General features: G+C 47.8%; 1 protein-coding gene across 1 annotated transcript in view; it reads left to right on the plus strand.

Annotated features, from left to right (window-relative positions):
- The window catches only part of ATP9A (ATPase phospholipid transporting 9A (putative)), a 134,627-nt gene that overhangs the window by 45,106 nt on the left and 67,170 nt on the right, over positions 1-22,351 (plus strand). The window contains exons 5-11 of the mRNA XM_060119944.1: positions 5,296-5,354; positions 6,878-6,929; positions 8,989-9,083; positions 11,880-11,960; positions 12,739-12,814; positions 20,221-20,297; positions 21,827-21,987. Coding sequence (XP_059975927.1) covers positions 5,296-5,354; positions 6,878-6,929; positions 8,989-9,083; positions 11,880-11,960; positions 12,739-12,814; positions 20,221-20,297; positions 21,827-21,987 — 601 coding nt within the window. The remainder of the gene's footprint in view (positions 1-5,295; positions 5,355-6,877; positions 6,930-8,988; positions 9,084-11,879; positions 11,961-12,738; positions 12,815-20,220; positions 20,298-21,826; positions 21,988-22,351) is intronic.

Below are 22,351 nucleotides of genomic sequence, written 5' to 3' on the forward strand. Positions count from 1 at the left end.
GTATACACTTGTTACATTTAAACTTCAGCCTTTCTTTTTAAAGTTCCCGCTAATTTAAACAAAAGCCCCAGGAAGTGGCCCGTGGAATTTATAATAATACTCTTCCACCCTTTGCCTGTTTTCAAATAACAGTCTTTTCTTAGGCTTTGGGGAATGCAGACAACCTGAACGGAATATGAAGATTTCAACTTTAAACCTATGAACTCTGCCGGGTCTGCAAAGGCGTTTTCCTGTCAAGCCCAGGAAATGTACACATGCTGTAGAATTTACAACTCATCACTGTCACAGTCAGATTAGAGTTCGAGTTAAAGAGTTATACATTAACCAGGGTTAGTGCATGGAGCTTGCTGCTAAAGACCTGCAAAGGCAATCAATGTCCTGCAGGCACAATGAAAAATAGAAGTATAGCTGGAGGTGTTCGGAGGTCAAAAAATTGGCCCACACGTACTAGTGCTCCGGAATTTACTTCTTTTTTTTTTTTTTGGGCAGTTCTGCAGTGTGACTGAATTGTCATTTGCTTGTTTCGACTCAAGGGAAACATCTGGTTTCTCTCTGCAGTATAGACAAACTGCCCTTATTCTGAAGCTCTCATCCATGAAAAGCATGGTTTGGGCTCAGTGGGTTTGCTTATGAAAGGCTCGGGGGTCCATCTCTGCAGAAATAAACAGCTCTAGTAATTGGAAGTTTGTTCCCCGTTATAAACTCTAGCGCAGAGGTGACCTGGGTGAAGCGGCGGAGCTGAACGGATGCATTTATTTTATAGAAGGCGCTTTATGATTTAGGATGTGTCCGGCAGAGAATCTGCCACTTAAACCTGTGAAAAATCTCTTACCCAGCTTCTGTAGAGTTTCTGCAAAGATAAGTAAGAATCCCAGAGCCTAGAGGTGGGAGATTGGGTGTGACAGGGTCCAAAAGAAAAAAGAGGTCTGGGGGGCAAAGTGAGGAGTTCTGTGGCTTCAGATCTTAGACCATGGCCAGATCTTCCTGTGCACTTCATAAAGAAGATAACGCGAATGGGCATTATTACTCCTGTTCAGGACCAGCTATGTAATTTGTGGGACTCAGTGCAAAATGAAAATACGGGGTCGCTTGTTTAAAAGTTATTAAGAATTTGAAGATGAAAACAGTAGGTCATTCACCCAAGGGTGAGGGGATCTATGTGAATACACAGGTCACATGCCCATGGGTTGGACTCTGCTTCTAGAAGTTTTAGGAATCTCTAGGGTAGATCACACACACACACACACACACACACACACACACACACACACACACACACACACACACACACACACACACACACACACACACACACACACACACACACACACACACACACACACAGTAGGGGTGCTTGGGAAGTATGTCTGCTAACTTCTCAGTGGGGTGTTGGGAGAGAATTTTCTTCTAACCAGATAATGGACTGCAGGGAGATCTACTCTCGCTTCAGGTAGGTAATACTCACTGTCCGTGTGTTATTTTTCACGTCTCGTACTCTTCTGCTAGGAAGACGGGAGCTCTGCCACCGTGCAAATGTTTCTTGTTCTCTTTTTTGCGAGAATCTTGGTAGAAAACTCAGAACAGTGGTTCACATAAGGTTAGAAATTATGTGTTTTGGGCCCTTTCCACAATCTTCAGAGTCTTGTCGTTCTGGAAGTTAATCCCAGCCACTGCGTGCTCAGCTCTTCTGACTCTGGTCCTCTTTCTCTCCTGCCCCAGCGGTGCGTTCCCTCCCTCCTCGTGGGCTTCTTAGAGAGGGGCGGCGTTTCATTTGGACGTCGGCAGCCAAAACCCCAGTAAATGTTGGAATCGAAATACTGGTCTCTGCTTCCCCTTCTCTTTCTTTCCTGCCGCTTTTCCTCCTTTCATTCTTATGGTTTTAATTTGTCTTGTCTTGTTCAGAACGCACAGGTGCACAGACACATGCTACATGTGTGTTCTGTGTGCAGGCCTGAGCTACACATTTTTGATCACCCAGAAACGGTCGTGCGGCCCGAAAAGTCCAAATGTATGGTCCGGACCGTGCGTTGGCTCGATAGAGCGAGTGAATCTGAGGGTCTCCCTGTGTGGAACCTGCAAAGCTGAGGCTCATCCCCGCCAAACACTAAAATGCTAATGAGGGGGCCGGGGCTGAGAAACCCCAGTGACCTCAGGGTGGTGTGGCCCCCGCTGCCCTCCTCCTGAGATGGAGCCGGTTACAGTAGGAGGGCTTGTCGGAGGGATCGGCCTGCTGGGTTTAGTCAGAAACTGCTCTGCAAACACAGCGGATTAAAGGGTTTTTGTTGAGCTAGAGCAGATGGACAGAGAGGTAGAGTTCAACTTAACCGATCGTGAATCAGGACCCTGCCGTGGGAGGGAAAAATCTGGGCCTGGTCACTTAAAAGTCTGAGCTAATTTAATTTATTATATCTTTTTCTTATTGGAAGAGCACCTCATGTTTATTATAAGAAAATTGTTGTGAAGAATTTAGAAAGCATTGTTGCCAAAGAAAGGGATAAATCTCCTCTGTCCCTAGAAGGAATCACCCTTAACCCTTTTAGTGTAATCCTCCTGATTGTGTCCTTTGTCTCGCTAACACACACATATATCCATATGCAGCTGTTATTTAATAAGAGGTATAACAGTGCTCTTCCTAGGGTTAGATATTAAGAGCACACTTGTGAGTAGGTCTTGAAGATCAGAGCACAGGCTCAGGGACGGTTTGGGTCAGGCCACCAGCATAAATTTCAGTAACAAAACCAAAGACAACGTGTAAATTTATGTTCGGGAAAGTTGGGGCGAGCTCGGGCGAAGGAAAAGCTCACAGGCTCATGGGGTGGGGGGCACGATGAATTCACGATCTTCCCTCGAGGAAGGCTTTGATAAGCTGTCCAGAGAGGGCAGTGTATCTGTGTGCATTTTTCCTGGTGCCCCCTCATTGGGCGAGAAGAATTGTTCAGGTTGGAAGGGAATTTGCGTGGAGCCCGCTCTTCATTCAGCCATTTCTAATGAGCTGACTCTTAGGACTCGCCGATGTTCTCCATTCCCTCTGCCAATATATTGACACAACGAACGCTTGAGGCTAGTGGGTCCCGAGGATGCCCAGGCTCAGGCCATTGGGTTGAATTCGTGCTTTATGAAAGCAAGTCCCCATCAGATGCTCCCTTCCTAGGCGGAGAGAGTCTAGCCGTCCTCAGAGCCACCTGCCACGTGTCTTCTAGAAGTCGTCCGTGTTCAAGAGCTTCCCTTTTAGCACCAGGTCTTCTCACTGTTACCATGACAAAATTTAAATAAGTACAAACATTAGTTAAAAGTCAAACCCTGTGGAACCCCTTAGAAAGAGTTGTTTCAGTTGAAGTCATTGGAACGCTTTGAAACATCTCATTTAGTGGTGAACTACTAAAAAGACCCATGGCATTAAATGATGTGAAAAGTGTATGATAAGATAACTTGCATTGGGCACCAGTTCCTAGTGGGTGAGTGGTGGGTGTTTGTTGGAGGAGTGAGTCCACGGTGGGGGACAGCAGATTCAGAACTCCCAGGTCACCTTTGCTCTGGGGCATATACTTTGTCGAGGAGGACTGAGAATCATCATTATTTTCTCTCTTGGCTGAACATTTGTAAGTTAAACGGGCTTATTACGAGACGCCAAAAACATGGAGATTTTTATGGGGTTGCTCCCTTGTGTGGGAATTTGATCCGTCACCAGAATAAAGACCCATGTCCTCCACAGGCTTATTTATGGGGCGCTGGACCACCTGGCCCCCCAAGCCCTTCATTTTCTGTTCCGTGTGATGCTTTCTGCCTTGTTAAAGGAGTTCCAGCCTGTGGCCACACAGATGCATGTGCTACGCATGTACTTCACTGTCTCCCATCTCATGCCTTCCTTTTTCCTGATGCTGGTAACCAGTATCCTTCACCTGGTTAATTCTGACCTCAGCTCTCCTGTAAAGCATTTGTTGATACCTCCCCATACCCCAGCCCGTTCGTTCATTATTTGTCTCTTGCCTCCTTCCTGCCACTGGAGTGGGAGTCCCATGCATCCCACCCTTAGAACACCTGGCCTCCAGCAGACATTCAGTTAAGGGGGCTTGAATGCGGAGTGAGTAGTCACGAGCCTTCTGGGTACCGGGCACTGTTCTTGGTCCTCCTTCAGTGGGGGAGGTCTCCTTTTCTGCTCCCTTTGCATACTGGACTTACTCCCATCCTTTCACACACTATTTTGCACTAACAGCATTTGTCTTGCTGTCTTTCTCACCAGCTCATGGGTTTGCAGGCTACAGTCAGTGGGCCAAATTCAGCCCACCATCTTGGCTCAGGAGCCAAGAACATTTTTACATTTTAAAATATAAATATACGAAGACTCTTTGCCTTTGGGGAGAAGAGTTGTTGGGAGAGTTGAGATTGTCCATTGGCTGCAAAACCTAAACTGTCTACCCTCCTGCTCTGTATAGGACACGTTTGTTGACGCCCGCATGAGACTATGAGCTTTTTTTTAGGACAAGGGGACTGTCTTTGATCTTCGAATTCCTAGAACATGGCACTTGAGTAAATGTTTTTTGAGTTGAACCGAAGTCCCTCTTTTTTATTCCATCCTCTGGAGTCAGATGAGGGTTTGAATCTTGGTGCTGACCTGGTTTAACTGTGAGACTAGGGGAAGGTGGGGCCTCTCTGAGCCTACTTTCTTTGTCTGAAAACTGGAGATAATATATTTTTCTGGTGGCCTTTGAGAGGAGCAGGTGAAGCCATCAGGATGTCAATGTCTATACAGCGCTTAGCACGGTGTTAGTGTTAGCTGTTATTGTTTATCCAGATAAACATCCAGCCAAAGTTATGTGATCTGATCATAATCATATAAACTGCACTATAGAGCAATCGCAGATTTAAGAAGCGTCAGTCCTTTTGGGTTATCCGCTTTCTCTTTGATGGTGTTGGGAATTAAGTGTTGACCTTCTGTCCATGGATCTGACTCTGAATTTTCTTCCCCATTTCTGTGTGTGTGTGTGGGTGGGTGTGGGTGTGTGTGTGGGTATGTGTGAGGTTGAATCTTTTATGGTGCTGATTTAGAATAGCTTCTAAGGTGCCGTTAAGACAGAAGATCTTACTTGAGTGAGTCATTCCAGTGCTCCGCAAAACAGGGATTCATTTTTGGAGCGGCCTCTGTGGTAGGCGAACCTTGTCTTGGAGAGACAAGAGATGCCGCTGCCGGGCTCAGGGGCACGTGCGTCTGGGTCCGCAGGCTCGCGGACGCCCTGCAGAGGTACGCAGACTTGGAAGGACTTCAGATGTGATGTATCTGGGCCTGTTTCTTTGCAGGGACGGTGAAAGTGAAGAGCTCCAGCATCCAAGTTGGAGATCTTATCATCGTGGAGAAGGTGAGGGGGTCTCGCGGCTCCTGACGGCTGCCGCGTGGGCGCGTGGGAGAGGGACGTCATTGCCCCCACTTCACGAATCCCGATGCGACGTGTGATTCGTGTATCTGGTGGCCGAACTGGACGTTTGCTTTCTGGGATTCTACCCAGAAGCTTTGCCTGGGGGAGAAACATCTCTTTCCCATGAGACACACACACACAGAATATCTTTTTCATGGTTTCTGTGTGCTTCTTAGCCAGAAATCCAAGTTACAAACACAATTCCAAGGTTTGATTTCCTATTTGATGTGCTTGTTGTTTTGGAGTCTTCTTTTTTTTTTTTTTTTTTTTTGTGTGTGTGGTATGCGGGCCTCACACTGTTGTGGCCTCTCCTGTTGCGGAGCACAGGCTCCGGACGCGCAGGCTCAGCGGCCATGGCTCACGGGCCCAGCCACTCCACGGCATGTGGGATCCTCCTGGACCGGGGCACAAACCCGTGTCCCCTGCATCGGCAGGCGGACTCTCAACCACTGCGCCACCAGGGAAGTCCTGGAGTCTTCTTTTAAACCCATCATAATAAAGTTTTTCCTAGAAGTCTGCTGGCTGCATAAGCACATAAAAATATTTGTCATTTACCTCTTGAACAATTTTGGCTCACATTTTTTGACTTAAATAACATTGTGCTTCTCTGTCATTTTATGGGGAGTAGGGGTTAAGTGAACCATGAGAACAGTAGAAAGGCCCCAAATGCATTTTTAAAGATAGCGCTGTCGATATGTTTGTTACTCCAGCACTCATAGCTTTTCTTACTGTGTATGTTTGGGAGGTGTTGGATTTTGGGGGTGGCCCTAGAGAGTCTTGGAATCATTTGATTAGAAAAGGATTGCATCTTAACTTGTTTCTTCAGGAAGTGAACTATGCTCTTTTAAAAGGATTAAATCCAAGAGCTCACAGTTGATTTGGGGTAAAGTGAAGCTCTCCTGGGTGGCAGCTCAGAAGGACCCACACAAACTGCTTTATGTTATGACATACCTGCCTGTTCACAATTACATGAGGCCCGCTGTTGGCTTCCCTCTTTTTTTGAGAACGGCTTTTGTTGCTTCTTGCTACTTGACTTCCTTATTAAAATCCCACTCGAAGCCAAACATCAAGCCGGAAAATTGGTAGAAGCGGAAAGCGTGAGCCAAGTGTATGTATGTCTGTAGTTTCAGCAGACAGCCTGGAAGAACGCCAGCTAGGGGAGCAGGCTTTGGGCTCCCGGGTCCTCTGGCTGCAATTTCAGGAGGTAATGGTTGGATTCGCCAGAAAACTAGAAGCTCTCTTTCCGAGATAAGATCTCAATAGGAGATTAGTAACGTAACGGCAGTGTGCAGGAGTTCTCAGATTCAAAACGGAATAAATCCCCAGATCTGTCTTTGACAAAGGCAGACACTTAAAAGAGGCTGTGGGTTTGGGTTGCTCCCCGCCCCACCGAGGGGGCGGGGGCCTGGGGATGGAAACCTCACACAGGGGCATTCACGGTAACAGTCTTTCTGTTCATAACGCAGAACCAGCGGGTCCCTGCTGACATGATCTTCCTGAGGACATCAGAAAAAAACGGTAAACATCTGGGATCAATTTTGAAAATAACCATTAACCTTTCAGTGGTAATTTGGCAAAATAATCATTTGAAAATGTAACAGAAGTAGATGATCATTTTGGAGCCATGGAGGCAAATCAAGAACGTTTCTTTTCATAGAGCAGTCCTTAAAAAAAAAAAAGGTTTTTGGTGCGTGCAGGTCAACAGATTTTGATCATAGCAAAGATAGTCGGACCCGTGCTGAATCCCAGCTGGGAAAGTCACACACAGTGGCTGTGCTTTTCCCCGCTGGGCTGCATTAAGCTCAACCGCAGGAGTTGGCAGGACTGGGAAGCGTGTCGAACAAACAGAAGCAAACAGAAACTCCTCTGAGAAAATACTGGGAGAGCGTCATGAGACGGGGCGGTAGAGAAGCTGGGGGGAGAGGTAGGGGTAGGTGGCCTTTCCCCGCCTTGGCTCACGAGTGGTGGGGCCGTAGTCACCCCTGCCCATCGATTTATTTGTCGTTACAGCCTATTTGCCTGAGTGAACCTCTCAAGTCTCTTGCAAGATCCCATTCCTTGCGATTACAGTTGTTTCTTGGTGTCCGAGGGGGATTGGTTCCAGGACCTCCGTGGGTACCCAGATCCACGGGTGCTCAAGTCCCTTATATAAAATGACGTAGGACACTCGGCCGTCTGCACCCGCAGGTCCTGCATCCGCAGGGCAGGCTCGGGGGGCCCGGCTGCGTTTCCCACTGTGGCCGCCCCCGCCGCCTCCTGCCCTCCCCGCCGGTTGACTCAAATCTCCTCTCTTTTTATTTGTTGTTATTTAAGCTGTTTGGAGGAAACAAGGCTGTTTTTCTCTCGCCCATCAGGCATAATCAGATCTTCAAACGCTGGAAAAGTCCGTATTTGTATCCCCTCTTTTATGATGAACTGGATAAAAGTGCAGATGACGTGATACACTAATAATATGTTAGATCATCCAGAGAGGGGGTGGAAGGCACTCCATTAAAACAGTCTTCTTGTAATTAATTAATCAATCAATCAATTAATTAATTAATTTACTTTTGGCTGTGCTGCGCGGCTTGTGGGATCTTAGTTCTCCAACCAGGGATTGAACCCGGGCCCTCGGCAGTGAAAGCATGGAGCCTTAACCACTGGACTGCCAGGGAAGGCCCTAAAACAGTTTTCTTTTAAACACTGCAGCTGTGTCCTCAAATTGGTTCTTGTGTCCTCGTCCGTGAAAATGGAGTGTTATGGATTGGGGGTGCCAGATGTGTTCTCCCTTTGTTCCCCCCGCCAAAAAAAAAAAAAAAAATTAGAAGGGATCTCCTGAAAGTCCTCAGAAGTCTTAAGTGCGGTGTCAGGGAGTTCAGTACATTCTCCGTCTGGTGAGATACAGAGCTGGCTGATTGCTCAGACTTGTACAGGTCAGATTGAATCCACCAAATTTGTATCCACCAGATTTGCAGGTCGATAGTCATGGCAGACAGTTAACGTGGTCCTTGTGGTCCTTTCCCTGTTCTGAGCAGTTTTCATGGATCAGCTCTTTAGGCTTCGCAGCATGAGGTCGGCACTGTGATATCCTCATTTGTGCCCTGGAGGAAACTGAGGCTCAGAGGGGAGAAGTAACTCCCTCAGGGCACAGCTAGGGAGTCATGGAGGCTGAACCTGAACCCAGGAGGTCTGGTTCCTGAGAAGGTGCTCGTAACCCCTGCCCCAAATGGGCTCGAATGCTGGTTACCCCGTGCCAGCCGCCGTGCTGGGGGTATGATCACCCCACTGAATCCTTTATGGCAGGCTTGTGAGATCTGTGTTTCTCCTCATTTTGCAGACAGGACACGCTGAGGCTTAGCAAGGTCCCGAAACTAGCCCAGGCTCCCACTGTGAGTGGTGGAGCGAGGATTTGAACCCAGATCTTTCTGACCCCAGAGCTTTTGGAGGAAATGGGAAATTGGGTATTTATTTTTCCCTCTTGGTCGTTGGCCATTGATTGGCTGTTTTTACAAGTACTAGAGCCGGAGCTGCTCGGAGCTGCCACGGGAAGGATTCTTGAATTGCAGGTGAACGGACGGTGCCTCACTTCCCTCCACAGGGTCTTGCTTCCTGCGGACGGATCAGCTGGACGGGGAGACGGACTGGAAACTCCGGCTCCCCGTGGCCTGCACTCAGAGGCTGCCCACCGCTGCTGTGAGTAACCGTCCCTGCAGAAGCCCCACTGGCGACTGTGTCACCTCAGGGCTCTCAAACTCGGGCCCCTCAGGGGCCAGACACGGGCCGTCAGGTGTGAGGTGGGGCTCCTGGGGGGTGTGGGGTTCTCGAGAGCCTCGAGTGCTTGCTGGCTCCAGGCCGTGTGGCCTTGTGAACGCAGACCTGGCCTGTTGGGATGGGTGCTCTTTTGAGGGAAGCTCCAGCTCTAAGAAACCTTGACCAGATACCCGGCATAAAAGTAAAACCCAACGCAGAGCACGTTATTCCTCTGCTCAGAATCTCCACAGGCATCTCAGCTTCCTGAGACTCGATCCTGCGGTCCTCGTCTCTCTGCTAAGGGCCTGACCTCAGCTTCTGGCTCTCTTCCCCTCTGCCCACCAGCTCCAGCCATACAGGCCTCTCCATCAGGCATGCTTCTGCCCCCCGACATTTGCCCTGGCAGTTTCTCCACCAAGAATAGTCAGACTCCATCTTGGTTTTTGTGTACGAGTCCCCTGATTGGAGAGGTGTTTCCTGACCACCCTCTCCTTGCATTCCCACCCCACTCACTTCAAGGCAGAGTCTTCGAGAGCAGGTTTCTGTCGGTGTGTTCACTGCCGTGCACCCACTGCATGGAACAGTGTGTCGAACGGTGCCTGGAGCAGCATGCAGGCCCTGTCTGAGGGGGCGGCCACAGTAGTTGGAGCCAACAGGCCCTCCGAGCTCCCCGGGGCCTCATACCTCCCCACCAGCTCCCTGTCGCTCATGCCTTAAACTGTAGAGTGAGGTAGGGAGGGAGCCAAAGAAGAAGTTCAAACGCAGGCCACCTGGGCTGGATGAGGCCTGGGGAGTAGGTTACCAAATCACAAAATGTAATTTAAATGCCCAGAGACTGACATGCCCTGTGGGTGGTCTGAAAGGATTAAGCAGAGCGCAGAAGCTTTTCCTGGGCTTGTGGCCACGTTGATTAATGCCAGTCCTTACTGCGTCCCGTGAGGAAGGGAGACGGCAGGAGACAGTTCTGTGTCTCCGTGGAGCGAACGTAACAGTAAACGTGCCCGCGGAACTGATGATTTTTCATGGCCAGTAAGACAGGAAATAACACCATCCTTATTATTATTTGCTTAGACCAGGAATTCTAGTGAGTTTTCAGCTGTGGCCAGGAGCCCTGGGGAATCCTTGAGATGGGGCTAACCAGCGAGCGTCACTCCCATGATTTTGAGGGACTCTGTTCAGGAGACAGTCCAGGAGAGTCTAGAATCGTGAAGGTGCCCGCCGGTTCCACGACTCTGAGTTCCTTTCTCGACGTGCACTTTGGAAACTTCACCCAGTTTCATAAACATTCGTCTTCTCCAGGCCTGGGTTGGCGTCCAGAGAGAGATAAGGTACCACTGTCTGTACCTTCAGCCTCAGTGGGCTGAAGGGGCCTAGTTGGGTAACAGCGTTTTGACAAAGTCATAGATGAAAAAAAAAGAATCGTATGGAAAGATTTACCTGAGTAATACGCGAGTATATTCTATTTAGAAAGAAACTCAAATTGGAGGAACAAGTGCAAAGTGTTGCTCACAGCCTCCTCCCCAGATCTTACCTCCCTCTCCCAGGGGCTCTTGTGAAGTCAGTAGTGATTTTTCCAGGTCCTTTTTAGTGCAGTTTCTCACAAATATACAACTGCACACTTGCTGGTGGAGTGCGGTTTCTCATAAATGGGATTGTGCTGTAATTATGATTCTGAAACGTTTTTCCCTTCACTTACTGTCTGTGGGCCTTTTTTTATTTATCAGCACATAGATGCCGCATTGCCCACACGTGTGCATACGGGCCTCCTGGATGGTTTGCAGGGAGCTCAGGGCCTGCTGAGGGCGTGGCCAGTAGCCTCTGCTCCACTCCAGGCCCTTGTGGCTAAGGGGCATTGTGGCCTGAATTTGCCTGACCACTTGATTTGGTTCCCCCCGCCCCCGTCTTTTTTATTGTGGCAGAATATACATAAAATTGACCATCTTATCATTTTTAAGCGGACACTTCCGCAGTGTTAAGGACATTCACAGTGCTGTGCAGCCATCACCACCATCCATCTCCAGACTTCCATCATGGAAACCTGCAGCTCTGGACCCACTAAATACTGCTTCCGGTTCCCCCTCTTCCCCCAGCCCCTGGCAACCACCCTTCTATTTCTTTCTCTATGAGTATGACTACAGTAGGTGCCTCAGATAAGTGGAATCCTATGGTATTTGTCTTTTTGTGACTGGCTTATTTCACTTAGCATGGTATCTTCACAATTCATCCATGCTGGAGCAAGTGTCAGAATTTCTTTCCTTTTATTTTTTTATTAAAAAAAATTTTTTAACATCTTTATTGGAGTATAATTGCTTTACAACAGTGTGTTAGTTTCTGCTTTATAACAAAGTGAATCAGCTATACATATATCCCCATGTCCCCTCCCTCTTGCGTCTCCCTCCTACCCTCCCTAATGAGTGTTTTGATTGGTATGAACAACTCTTGTAAACCAGAGTGTCGCAGAGGGGCATCTGCACTATCACTTAGTTTTGGAAATGCTGGGTAAACACAGAGAAACACAGAATCTTCCCTTTAGGGTCTCAGTGTGTCTTGGGAGATTGCAGGTAGTGACTCCTAAACTTACTTGCTGGAAGGTTTCCCTCTTTTTTTCCACCTGCCCCGTGGTTTTGAGAGCTGTTTGGAAAATACACTTGCTTTGGAAAAACAGTGGATGCTTCCTGAAATCCCTTTAATCATACAGTGACTTCATTTTACCTCCAAAATGTCACCCCCATTGAACAGGACCTTCTTCAGATTCGATCGTACGTGTATGCAGAGGAGCCGAACATCGACATTCACAACTTCGTGGGGACTTTCACCAGAGTAAGTAAGCCTCGTGGGACGTGGAATCCGGCCTGGTGGGGCGCACGTCTGGGGTGAGGACCTGCTGCGCAGTGCTGACAGGTGTTTGTCAGGGAGTTGCTCTGTGCCAGGTGGGGTGACGATCCCTTCAGAAGGTCCCACCTGGAAAGCTGACATATTGCTTCTCAGTAAAATCAACACCGCTGGGATTTTCTTCCAGCCTCTGAACAGCTTGAGTCACCTGACAGCTTGGAGCCAGTGTGACTGTAACGAACATGAACTCTGGTCTGAAAGCAGTTACTCTTTGTGTCTCTTTCACGTGAGCCCCTGTCCTCTTTGATTCCTCCAAGTCCTGTCTGCCAGGGTTATAATTTTTAAGCCATGTCCCAGCCTTTCAGAATAGAAATTAAATTTGGATTTGAATTATTTTAGGCCTGTGGGGTAATAGGTTTATAGAACCCAAATTTAATTGTTCCTGCTCTTGTTCTGGAAGCCCGAAGACTGACCAGCAAAGGGCTGTTTCTGTTCGATTTGCCTCTACATTTCAGTTCTTACCTTGTAAAACGTTTCTTTGGTGCTAGAAGCCTGCATTTCTTAAATCGTGAACCATTGTTTTTCACCGGGGCGGAAACGCCAAGGATAAGAGTTTATGAGTTTGGCCCGCCTCTCCCAGCTGGGCTGCTGGCTTCCAAACGGGGGTCATCCTCTCCTCCCTTCTTGTGAAGAGCAGGCTGGAGACAGCCAGCGGGTCCTGCCCAGGCCTTGGTGGGTCAGCGTGTGTCCACTTGTTCTTTTGCAGGAGGACAGCGACGCCCCGATCAGCGAGAGCCTGAGCATAGAGAACGCGCTCTGGGCGGGCACGGTCACCGCGTCAGGTACGGTGCGATTGCGGAGGAATGTGTTAACAATTTGAAAAGGAAAGAAAATCCTGTTGTGTAATGAGAATAATCATCTGTCAGTTGGGAAAATGAGCTGTCGGTCAAATGGTGTTTTCCACTTGCTCCTGCACCGCCGGGGAATTAAACGGCCATCTAATTGCCCCTCGGATGATCGGAGACGTCTGGAGGAGAAGCCGCCCTGGCCTGTGGACTCGGCCACAGCGTCCGCTCTGGGAATAGCCCTTAATTGCCACTTGAGATTGACGTCCTAATCTGTACCAGAAATTGGGTCAGCCTGGGTGTTCGGGCTGGACGTTGTGTCCGTGAGGGCTGCCCAGCCGGTCCTGCCCTGGTGCGCACGCCAGGGCCACGGGCCTGATGGAGCCTCAGTGTTGAAAACTCCAAGATGACACAGAAATTCTCTGGACCTCTGGACTCCAAAACAGAGTTTGCAAGATGACCTGTTGAGGTGCAGGAGGAAAAGATTTGAACACTGGTATGAAGCTGAGCAGAAGGGGCTCCAGGGGCTGAGCACGGCCTGCAGCAGCTGGGGTGATAGCAGTGGGGCCGCCAATCTGTCAGGCACTGGGCTGGGCCCTTCTTGTGTGTTTACGTGGTTCACTTAATCCTCCCAACAGTACCATGCGGGCAGGTGCTAGTATTGTCCCCATTCTGCAGATGAGGAAACCGAGGCTCAGTGAGGTTAAGTAACTTGCCCAAGGTCACACAGCACATGAAAGGCAAAGTTGAGGCTTGAACCTAGGCACTTTGTCCCAGAAGCAGAACTCAGTGTGCAGCTGTTATTATTATATTATATATGTTATATAATAATATATGCTATTAATAACGTAATTCCACTACTGGCAGCTTTCTGTCTTTACCATGGGATGAATCCATGTTTTTCCCCCTCTCTCTCCTACCAACCCATTTTCCTCTGCTTGATGCTGTTTTGTGGTTCTTTAGTACAACATGCTCAGTCAGGATGCTCTATGACAAGGAGGGGGAATGAGCAGCACAGACTCTACACAGGCTGCCATCCACAGACTCACTTAAAGCCAGTGGACAGAGATGAACTCTCCCTTTTCGTTTTTTGCCGTGTTGTTTTTCCACTTTCAGCCTGTATTTGCAGCACAATCTAGATTGTCTCTCAATTCCCCTGGTGACTAAAGATGTAAGAAATTGGTCCTTAGTACTCTGCACTGCCCACTGCCTGGCCACACCAAGGCCATGGCCATGGCCACCCAGGGCAGGCAGGCAGCAGCCCTTTCACCTGTGCCTCTTCCTGGCCACTTGTCCACCCGAGTCTCTCTGAACTTGTTACTCCTCCTCACCAGCTTTTCTCCACTTTGAAGTCATTTGCTAACAAGTAATTAGTTATTCTTTTTTATCTTTAATAATTTGACTGAAAAAGAATTTCAATTTGCATTTTCTAGGTTATCGGGAAGGTTGGCCATCTTTGCGTATGTCTGTTTTGTTTCTTCCTCTGTCAGTTACTTTGTGTGTCCTTTAGTCATTTTTTTGTTATGGTTCTTATCTTTTTCTTAATCATTTGTAAGAGTTTCTCATTTCTGATGCTTAAACCTCCTATCCTTTTTCCCCCATCCAATTTATTATTTGTTTTTTTTTTTCTTTTTCAAAATTTCTTCTTTTTTCAGTTGAGGTAAGTTGATGTACAGTATTATATAAGTTTCAGGTGTACAATGTAGTGAGTCACAGTTAGGTTATATTTCATTTACAGTAATTATAAAATATTGGCTCTATTCCTTGTTGAACAATATATCCTTGTTGCTTATTTACTTTATACATGGTAGTTTGTACCTCTTAATCCTCTACCTGTCTTGCCCCTCCCCCTCCCTCTCCCTTCTCCCCACTGGTAACCACTGGTTCTCTATACCTGTGAGTCTGTTTCTTTTTTGTTATATTCACTAGGTAGTTTTATTTTTTAGATTCCATAAATATGTCATGTGGCTTTAAAAAAATTTTGTGGTGTATTTAATATGCAGGAGTTAAAAGTTACTATTTTCATTTGTCTCTAGTCTGTTAGGTGATAAATGATATTTTGTTGTTGTTTTAATTTTTATTTCTTTGTGAGTATGGTTGAACATCTTTTCACATGTAAGACCTTTCTTAGTATTTTGGTCTATCTACTTTCCTTCTAGGTTCTTTTTTTTATTGACTTGTAAGAATACTTTATAGAAGAAAGGGTATCGAATTGTCATCTCTCATCAGTCACATTTTCTCACAGTTTATTGTTTGTCTTTTGTTTTTGTCTGTGATATGCTTTGTTTGGTTGGTTTTTCCAGATAGAATTTCTCAGTGTTGCTGTCGTCACCATTTTCATAGAAATGGGATTACTAAGTGAAAGGGTGTATACATTGTACATTTTGATTCACAGGGCAAACTTCCCTCTTCTGATAATCTTATAAATGTACCTTAACCAGCACCATGTTCTGTTTGACTTTAAAATTTTTGCCCACCTATAGACATTGAATAAATATCTAACATACTGATTTCCCTTTTAAAAATAATTTGTAAAGTTTAACAACTTTCTTCATGCTTATGGTTTGTTTGCATTTCTCAAAATATATGTACGAACTGCCAGTTTATGCCCTGTGCCCATTTTTCTGTTGAGAGGTTCATTTGAAAAAATGATTTCTAAGAACTCTTTATAAGGACAATAAGGATATTGTCCTTCTGTTTGTTATCTTAATTGCAATTACTATTTCCCAGTTGATCTCATTCGTATTTTGGCACAAAAGTTTAAAATTTTTATATAGGCAGACCTATTGATGTTTTTTCCTTATGGTTTCTGGTTTTTGTGACATGCTGAGAAAAATCTTCCCCTCTCTAACAATTTAATAGTACACCAATGTTTGCTTGGAGTGTTTATATGGTTTTATATTAAAATGTTTGCTCCATCTGGGATTCATCTTGGTTTAAGGAGTAATGTTAGGACAACTAGCCAGCAAAGGGATCTTACCTCAGCTCAAACCCCAGCTCCGGACACTTGTGCCAGGTTGTATTTGTGGCCCTGTGTAAAGAGACAGTGTGATGGGAAACAGAGACGTCACATGATAAAGCATGCATGTTGGGAGGGGGACATCCTGTGTCAAACGCCCATCTCTTCAGGTGGAGCAGAGAGAGGTGTTAATGGAAATCAGAACAGACTGGGTTTGTTTTTTTAAAAAATTAATTAAGTTTCGGCTGCATTGGGTCTTCGTTGCTGCACGCAGGCTTTCTCTAGTTGCGGCGAGCGGGGGCTACTCTTTTGTTGCAGTGCGTGGGCTCATTGCGGTGGCTTCTCTTGTTGCGGAGCACGGGCTCTAGGTTCGCGGGCTTCAATAGTTGTGGCACTCGGGCTCAGTAGTTGTGGCTCGCGGGCTCTAGAGCGCAGGCTCAGTAGTTGTGGTGCACGGGCTTAGTTGCTGTGTGGCATGTGGGATCTTCCCAGACCAGGGCTCGAACCCGTGTCCCCTGCATTGGCAGGTGGATTCTTAACCACTGCACCACCAGCGAAGCCCCAGAGTGGGTTTAAGCTGTGTGTCATGTTGCACCTGGCAGAGGCAGGACTGAAATTCAAGGATGCCTGTGACATACCCGCCTCCTTCCCAGGCAGTAATGTGAACAGTGCACACTTCATTTCTTGCACTCAGGGTAGTGGTTACTTCTGGGTGGGTGGGGTAGCGGTGACTGATGGTTTGGTTGGTTAGGCACTGGTTTTGATAATTTTCGATAAGAAATACATGTTTACATGTCTGGTGTTCATTCTGGGAATTTTCTTCTTTCCTTCCTTCCTGCTTTCCTTCTTTCCATGCAGCAAACCTTTATTGAGCACTTATTTATAATAATGCCAAGCTCCATTGCTAGGTCCTAGTACTGTGCTATACCAGAAGACCCTTGTCTCCACCTTCATGGATTTATAGCTTACTCTAAACTTAATATAAATTGCAGAGGAGATGGGAGGAAGTGGGAGTGAGTTCTCTGGATTTCCTCTGAAACCAGTGAGAAGGAAAGTGATTTAGTGAAAACGTGGGGAATTCGGAGGGTGGAGGGAATGAGTGAAGAGGCTTCTCAGCCTCAATTCCAGAGATTAACAGTAATAAGTCTTATTTATCAGACACTTTTTATTTTCCAAGTGTTTCGCTTCTGTTCTCTTGTTTTGGTCTCACAACATTAAATGAGGACATTTAATGGAATGAAGAATTGAGTCTCAGAGAGGTCAAGTGACTTGCCTAAGGTCACACAGCTTTGGAGAGATCATCTCCTGGGAGGAGGAGAATGGAAGGCAAATTGGGATCTTGAAGATGGAAAAAAGATTTCAAACAGTTCATCAGAAATGTACTGTGAAGTTAAAATATGCATTTTTCCACTTGTCTGAATTCTTCTCTTTGTGTTTGGTGATGTGGGAAGAGAGAGAGAGTGGTGATTCCTGATCCAGTGGCACTGCTTGCGACGCCCTTCAGTGAACATATATTTTAGAGTGAGTCTGAGGAGCTGGGCAGTTACCATTTCCTTAGCTGGCCTCAGTTTCCCCTGCTTCTCACCAAGTAGGTGTCTGACTGCACTCTGCTTCTAATGTAAACTCGGCATTATATGCAAGCCATTTCCCCCTGGGGCTCAACTCCAGGAGCAGCCATCAAGAGTAATCTTAATTATATGAGATTTCACTTCTCTGTTCCCTTTAGAATCTAACTCCTGTGTCTTGGTCACTCAGCTGTTATCAGTTGGAAGTTTAAAGAATAAAAAAGCTTGCCAGGCAATGCTAAGGGTCCAGCTGCATTGGCTGGCATCAGTCTGTAGAGGATGCAGTTGCCATGGTAACCCCACACTGTGCTGCTAAGCTGAGGAGTCACTGGAGCGAAGATAGGGAAGGGGATGGGGGAGGCCGGTGGGGGGGTGTTGGCAGAGAAGGAGCCTGGATATTATGGATCCCAGTTCTTCTCAGACTCTCTGTGGAGGGGGACAAGTTTCTTGTCCCCCTGACCCCACCTGTAATCTGTAGCATATGGATCTGTGACCCTGCTGTGTGATCAGCATGCAGGTCATGCCACGTGGGTCTGATAATGCCCAGCTGGTCTGTACCCTGTTCCTTGGGGCTTGTCCCGGGATTGCAGGCTCGAACGTCAGAACAGCGTGTAGTTGCTGTAAATGTGTCGAACACTCTTTCTCTGGGGTTCATGGTTTATCTTGTTGTGGATGGGGTCAGAGGAGTCACAGTGTAGGTCTGACCCCAGCACCACCCTCTTCTGGAGGGTTCCAAAGGACTTGGTGAAATACCTGACCTCAGCAGCCTGGCCGGTGGGCGATCCCAGCCAGCAGGATGGAGAGGATCGCCATGGTGGGCAGGCGGCAGCGGGTGAGAGTGAGGATGAGAGTGGTGAGGGTGAGGGGGGACTGCAGGGGGCACAGCCTAGAAAGAGGGGTCAGAGGTCTCGGGGGGTCTTCAAGGGCTACGTGGGGACCGTGATGAGCAGAGAACAGGAGCCCGGCTAAAGGGAGTGGCCAAGCTCAACATCTGCTGGTGACCCAGTGAGGACCGAGCAGTCAGTGGCAGCAGGTCTTCCGATTTTCCAGAAGAAGCCGGAAATCCCTATGCTTTATATGACAGTTTCTGCATTTAAAAGTTGGCACCTAATTCAAAACCTTAAGAGCACTGAGCAAACCAAAGCAGCGCAGCTCTGTGCTGCTGGTGTGCCCCCTCGGGGTGGCTGAGGCCAGCGTTCGCATCTCCTGGAGACAGTTTGGCTTTTGGGCACAGAGGGTGTTGCAGGGAAGGGCATTTCCAGTAGCCTTTGAAGGCGTGGAGATTGCCCGGTGCCAAGTGGGGGACACTGCCCTTGGGGGCCCCTGCTATTAGGACCCTCTCAAACCCTGGATGTTGGGAATTGAGACCAACCCACGTCTGCCCCGGGATGAGTGCCAGGGCCGTGTGGCTGTCCCTACTCGGCCCAGGCTCAGCTCGCCCAGGCTCAGCTCGCACCGTCCGACCATCTGCTGGGGGGATGGGCCTGCGCTCGCGGGAGCTGCCAGCCACCCAGGAGCGGGCAGGCACCCTCCCCGGCCCGCCATCTGCTCAGTGCGTCTCTGGAAGGGAATTGAACTGTGCAGAACGCTGTGTGCGTCAAGTCGGGGTGGGGGGAATCTCAGTGTCTCCCCCCAGGAGACACAGCCCCAGCGCTTCATTGGGCTCTTTTACCAACTCTGTTTAAACCTCTTTGGTGTTCCAAGAGTGAGGGGCCAGCAGAGACCAGATTGTCTGTATTCCTGGGGTCTTTCCTGAGCGCTTGGCAGGGCCGCCCCTTCTCATGTTTCAAGTCTCCGCTCGGATGTCCTCAGCTCAGAGACAGCGTCCCTGGCCGCGCAGCACACGCCGGCAGCCTCCCCGGTCCCCTCCTGTCTGTTCTCTGCTCGTTTCATCGTGGCACCCACCTCTCTCCATGGTTACCGGTGTCCTGCTTTCCTTCTTGACTGTCCGTCTTCCCCACTGTGTGGAGTGTTTTCCTGGCACACACTGGAAAGGGGAGACAAATGTACATTTTTGATAGATATTGCCAATTTTCCTTCCCAAATAGGCTATTCCAGTTGACACCTCAGCCAACAGCGTACATGACAGAGTCCATTCCCCCACCTCTTGGCTAACACTGAATGTTCTCAATCTTTTGAATTTTTATTAATAGGATGGGAGTAAAAATGATTTATTTGGCATTTCTTTGGTTTTTCACTAGATGAAGCATCTTTTCTGATGTTAATTGGTCATTTGTGTTTCTTCTATAGTTTACAAGAATTGATACCTTTTAGTTTAAATTATGCTGGGGGGATGGAACAGAGCGGGTGGGGAAGTTCTCAGGAAAGAACTGTCATCTGGACAGACATCCCCCAGATGTTCCAGTTACACACCGAATCTGAAAGGAATCAGACTCCCTGGGAAGAACGTGCTCTAATAAGAGGGGTGTGTTCATAAGTTTCTGTAACTGTTTATGAAGTTCTAGGCAACTCTGGAAGTCTATAGCACCTTTCCTGCTATCGGAGGCTGCCGGACCCCACAAGCCACTGCTGTCCACTGGAACTTTTAGCAGTAGTGGGAATGTCCTGTATCTTCACTGCCCTGTATGGCCGCCACTGGCCTTATATGGCTGTTGAACCTGAAATGTGGCTAGTGAAAATGGGGGACTGTATTTTATTTAATTTTAATTGTATTTAAATGTGAATGGCTACATGCGTCTAGGGGCTTTCCTACCCTCAGTGCGGACATAGGTCTTGGTTGGCCCCGATGTAAACTTTGCAGCATCTCACGGTGTGGATACTGGTTTGAGAAAACATCCTCCTCAAGCGGGTAGGACTCTTCTGTCTGTAAGCGTGCCTGTCTGTACTCACATTTCTTTGGGTTGTTTTTCTCACCTTAGGTACTATTGTGGGTGTTGTTCTTTACACGGGGAGAGAACTCCGGAGCGTCATGAATACCTCAAATCCTCGAAGTAAGGTGTGTACAGAGTCACAGGATGTGCTTCCTTGCCAGAACTTTCTGACCTGACGTAGTTTGATGATTGGTGTTGGTGGGGTGAGAAGCTAGATTTAAAAACAGGAACCCCTGACAGTGTGACTTCATTTATACAAACTATCTTTTCAGGTACGTGTATGTGCATAGGTATGTGTGTATGTATAGATACCCACGCACAGTACATAAATATGTATTCGTATGTACAGGCAGCCTTTGGAGAGGTGATGGTTCTATTCCAGACCACCATGGAAAGTGCGTATCACAACAAAGCAAGTGACTCGAATTTTTCGGTTTTCCAGTACGTTTAAAAGTTATGTTTACACTATCCTGTAGTCTGTTACGTGTGCAGTAAAAGCATTATGTCAAAAAAACCAATGTACGTACCTTAATTTAAAAATGCTTTATTGCTAAAAAATACTAACTTATCGTCTGGCAACACAGGGTTGCCACACACCTTCAATTTGTAAAAAACCTCAGTATCTGCACAGCTCACGGCAGTTAAACGAGGACTGCTTGTAAATGAATACATAACGTTTTAAAAGCCTTTAGAATGAACTGATGAGTCCTTACTGTTTGCCACGTCTTGTGCGGCATCCTTCACGTGCACCTCATTTAATCCTTACGCCAGCCTGTGAGCACAGGTGCTTCTGCAGCCTCATCTTACAGAGGAGAAATGGCCTGGAGAAGGACCGCGCTCTGGCCAAGCTGTGTAGACCTGGCTTCAAAGCCACGCTGAGCTGCTGTGGCAGGGCAAGCGGGGTCAGCTCTGCGGTCTGCCTGATTGGGCCTGTTACTGCTCCCTTCTCACCAGCACCCTCCCTCCCAGCTCCACCCCTCCCCCAGTTTCTTAGAGTCAGAGTATTGCAGAGTGGTTTTCTTTGTCAATACTGTGAACAGATGCCAGTCCTTTCACCCTGCCGTTACAACCCCCATGACGACCATCGTTATTACAACTGTAAATGTCACCTGTTTGATGTTTCAGCTGTATCCGGGGGCCGTGTTTCTGCAAAGTGATGGGTTTCATGTGCTGGTTCCATTGTTAAAGAATATGCATTAAAATAAATACATAGTCATTAAAATACTAACGTTCATGAATGCAGCACCTAAAAATCAGGGGCCACCAGTGGTGAGTGCCCTGAATTTCCAGGCAATAGGGAATTAGTGCGTGGTGCGCTGCGCAGAGTTGTAGGACTGAGTCATTTTTCAGGCCGCTGTGGAGGATGGTAGAGGCCACGCGGTGCGCGGCATCGCTGAAGGCAGCAGCAACCCACTTACGTGATTCCAAGGCTAAGTCTAAATTCATTAAGCAAAAATCGAAATGGGATTCATTGAAGTCCCTTGGGTGTCTGTTAGCCTGTGGAGCCCAGTGTTCTCACCCAAAGATGTGGGGATCCATGGAGCCCACTGTCTTGCCCGAGGTGGAGGTGTTCGTGGGGGAAGGACCAGTTCTCCGGGCAGGCTGTGGGTTGCACCAGCTAATCACAAGCTTCGCTCTGTGCGTTGTCCCACAGATTGGCCTGTTTGACCTGGAAGTGAACTGCTTAACAAAGATCCTCTTTGGAGCTTTGGTGGTGGTGTCTCTGGTCATGGTCGCCCTCCAGCACTTCGCCGGACGTTGGTACCTACAAATCATCCGCTTCCTCCTTTTGTTTTCCAACATCATTCCCATCAGGTAAGCAGAGAACAAGCTTGTGTTTAAGTGCTGCGACATTTGCTTCTCTCTTTTCATTCAAAGGTCATGGTTTTGCGGTTTTGAGAAGGAGCTGGGCCCTTTGTAGAGTGATGACCAAGGACAGGCAGGGTCAGCAGTGTAGGCGGCGCTCTGGCTGGAGCACTGGATGGGCACATTCCTCCCTGAACCATCCTTTCTGGAATTACTCTCTGCTCAGAAGATCTGGCCTTGCCCAGTCTCAGTGTACACTGGACATGCCGTTTAGATTTCATCTTATTTACCAGCCCCAGGAGGTTGGTGGTGACTGGTGGGAGTGCTGTGTTGGGAAGGATTCTGAGCCTGAGTCTGGACTCATGGTGCTTGA

The sequence above is a fragment of the Mesoplodon densirostris genome, chromosome 16 (genome assembly GCF_025265405.1).
Source record: "Mesoplodon densirostris isolate mMesDen1 chromosome 16, mMesDen1 primary haplotype, whole genome shotgun sequence".
In the NCBI taxonomy this organism is placed as follows: domain Eukaryota; kingdom Metazoa; phylum Chordata; class Mammalia; order Artiodactyla; family Ziphiidae; genus Mesoplodon; species Mesoplodon densirostris.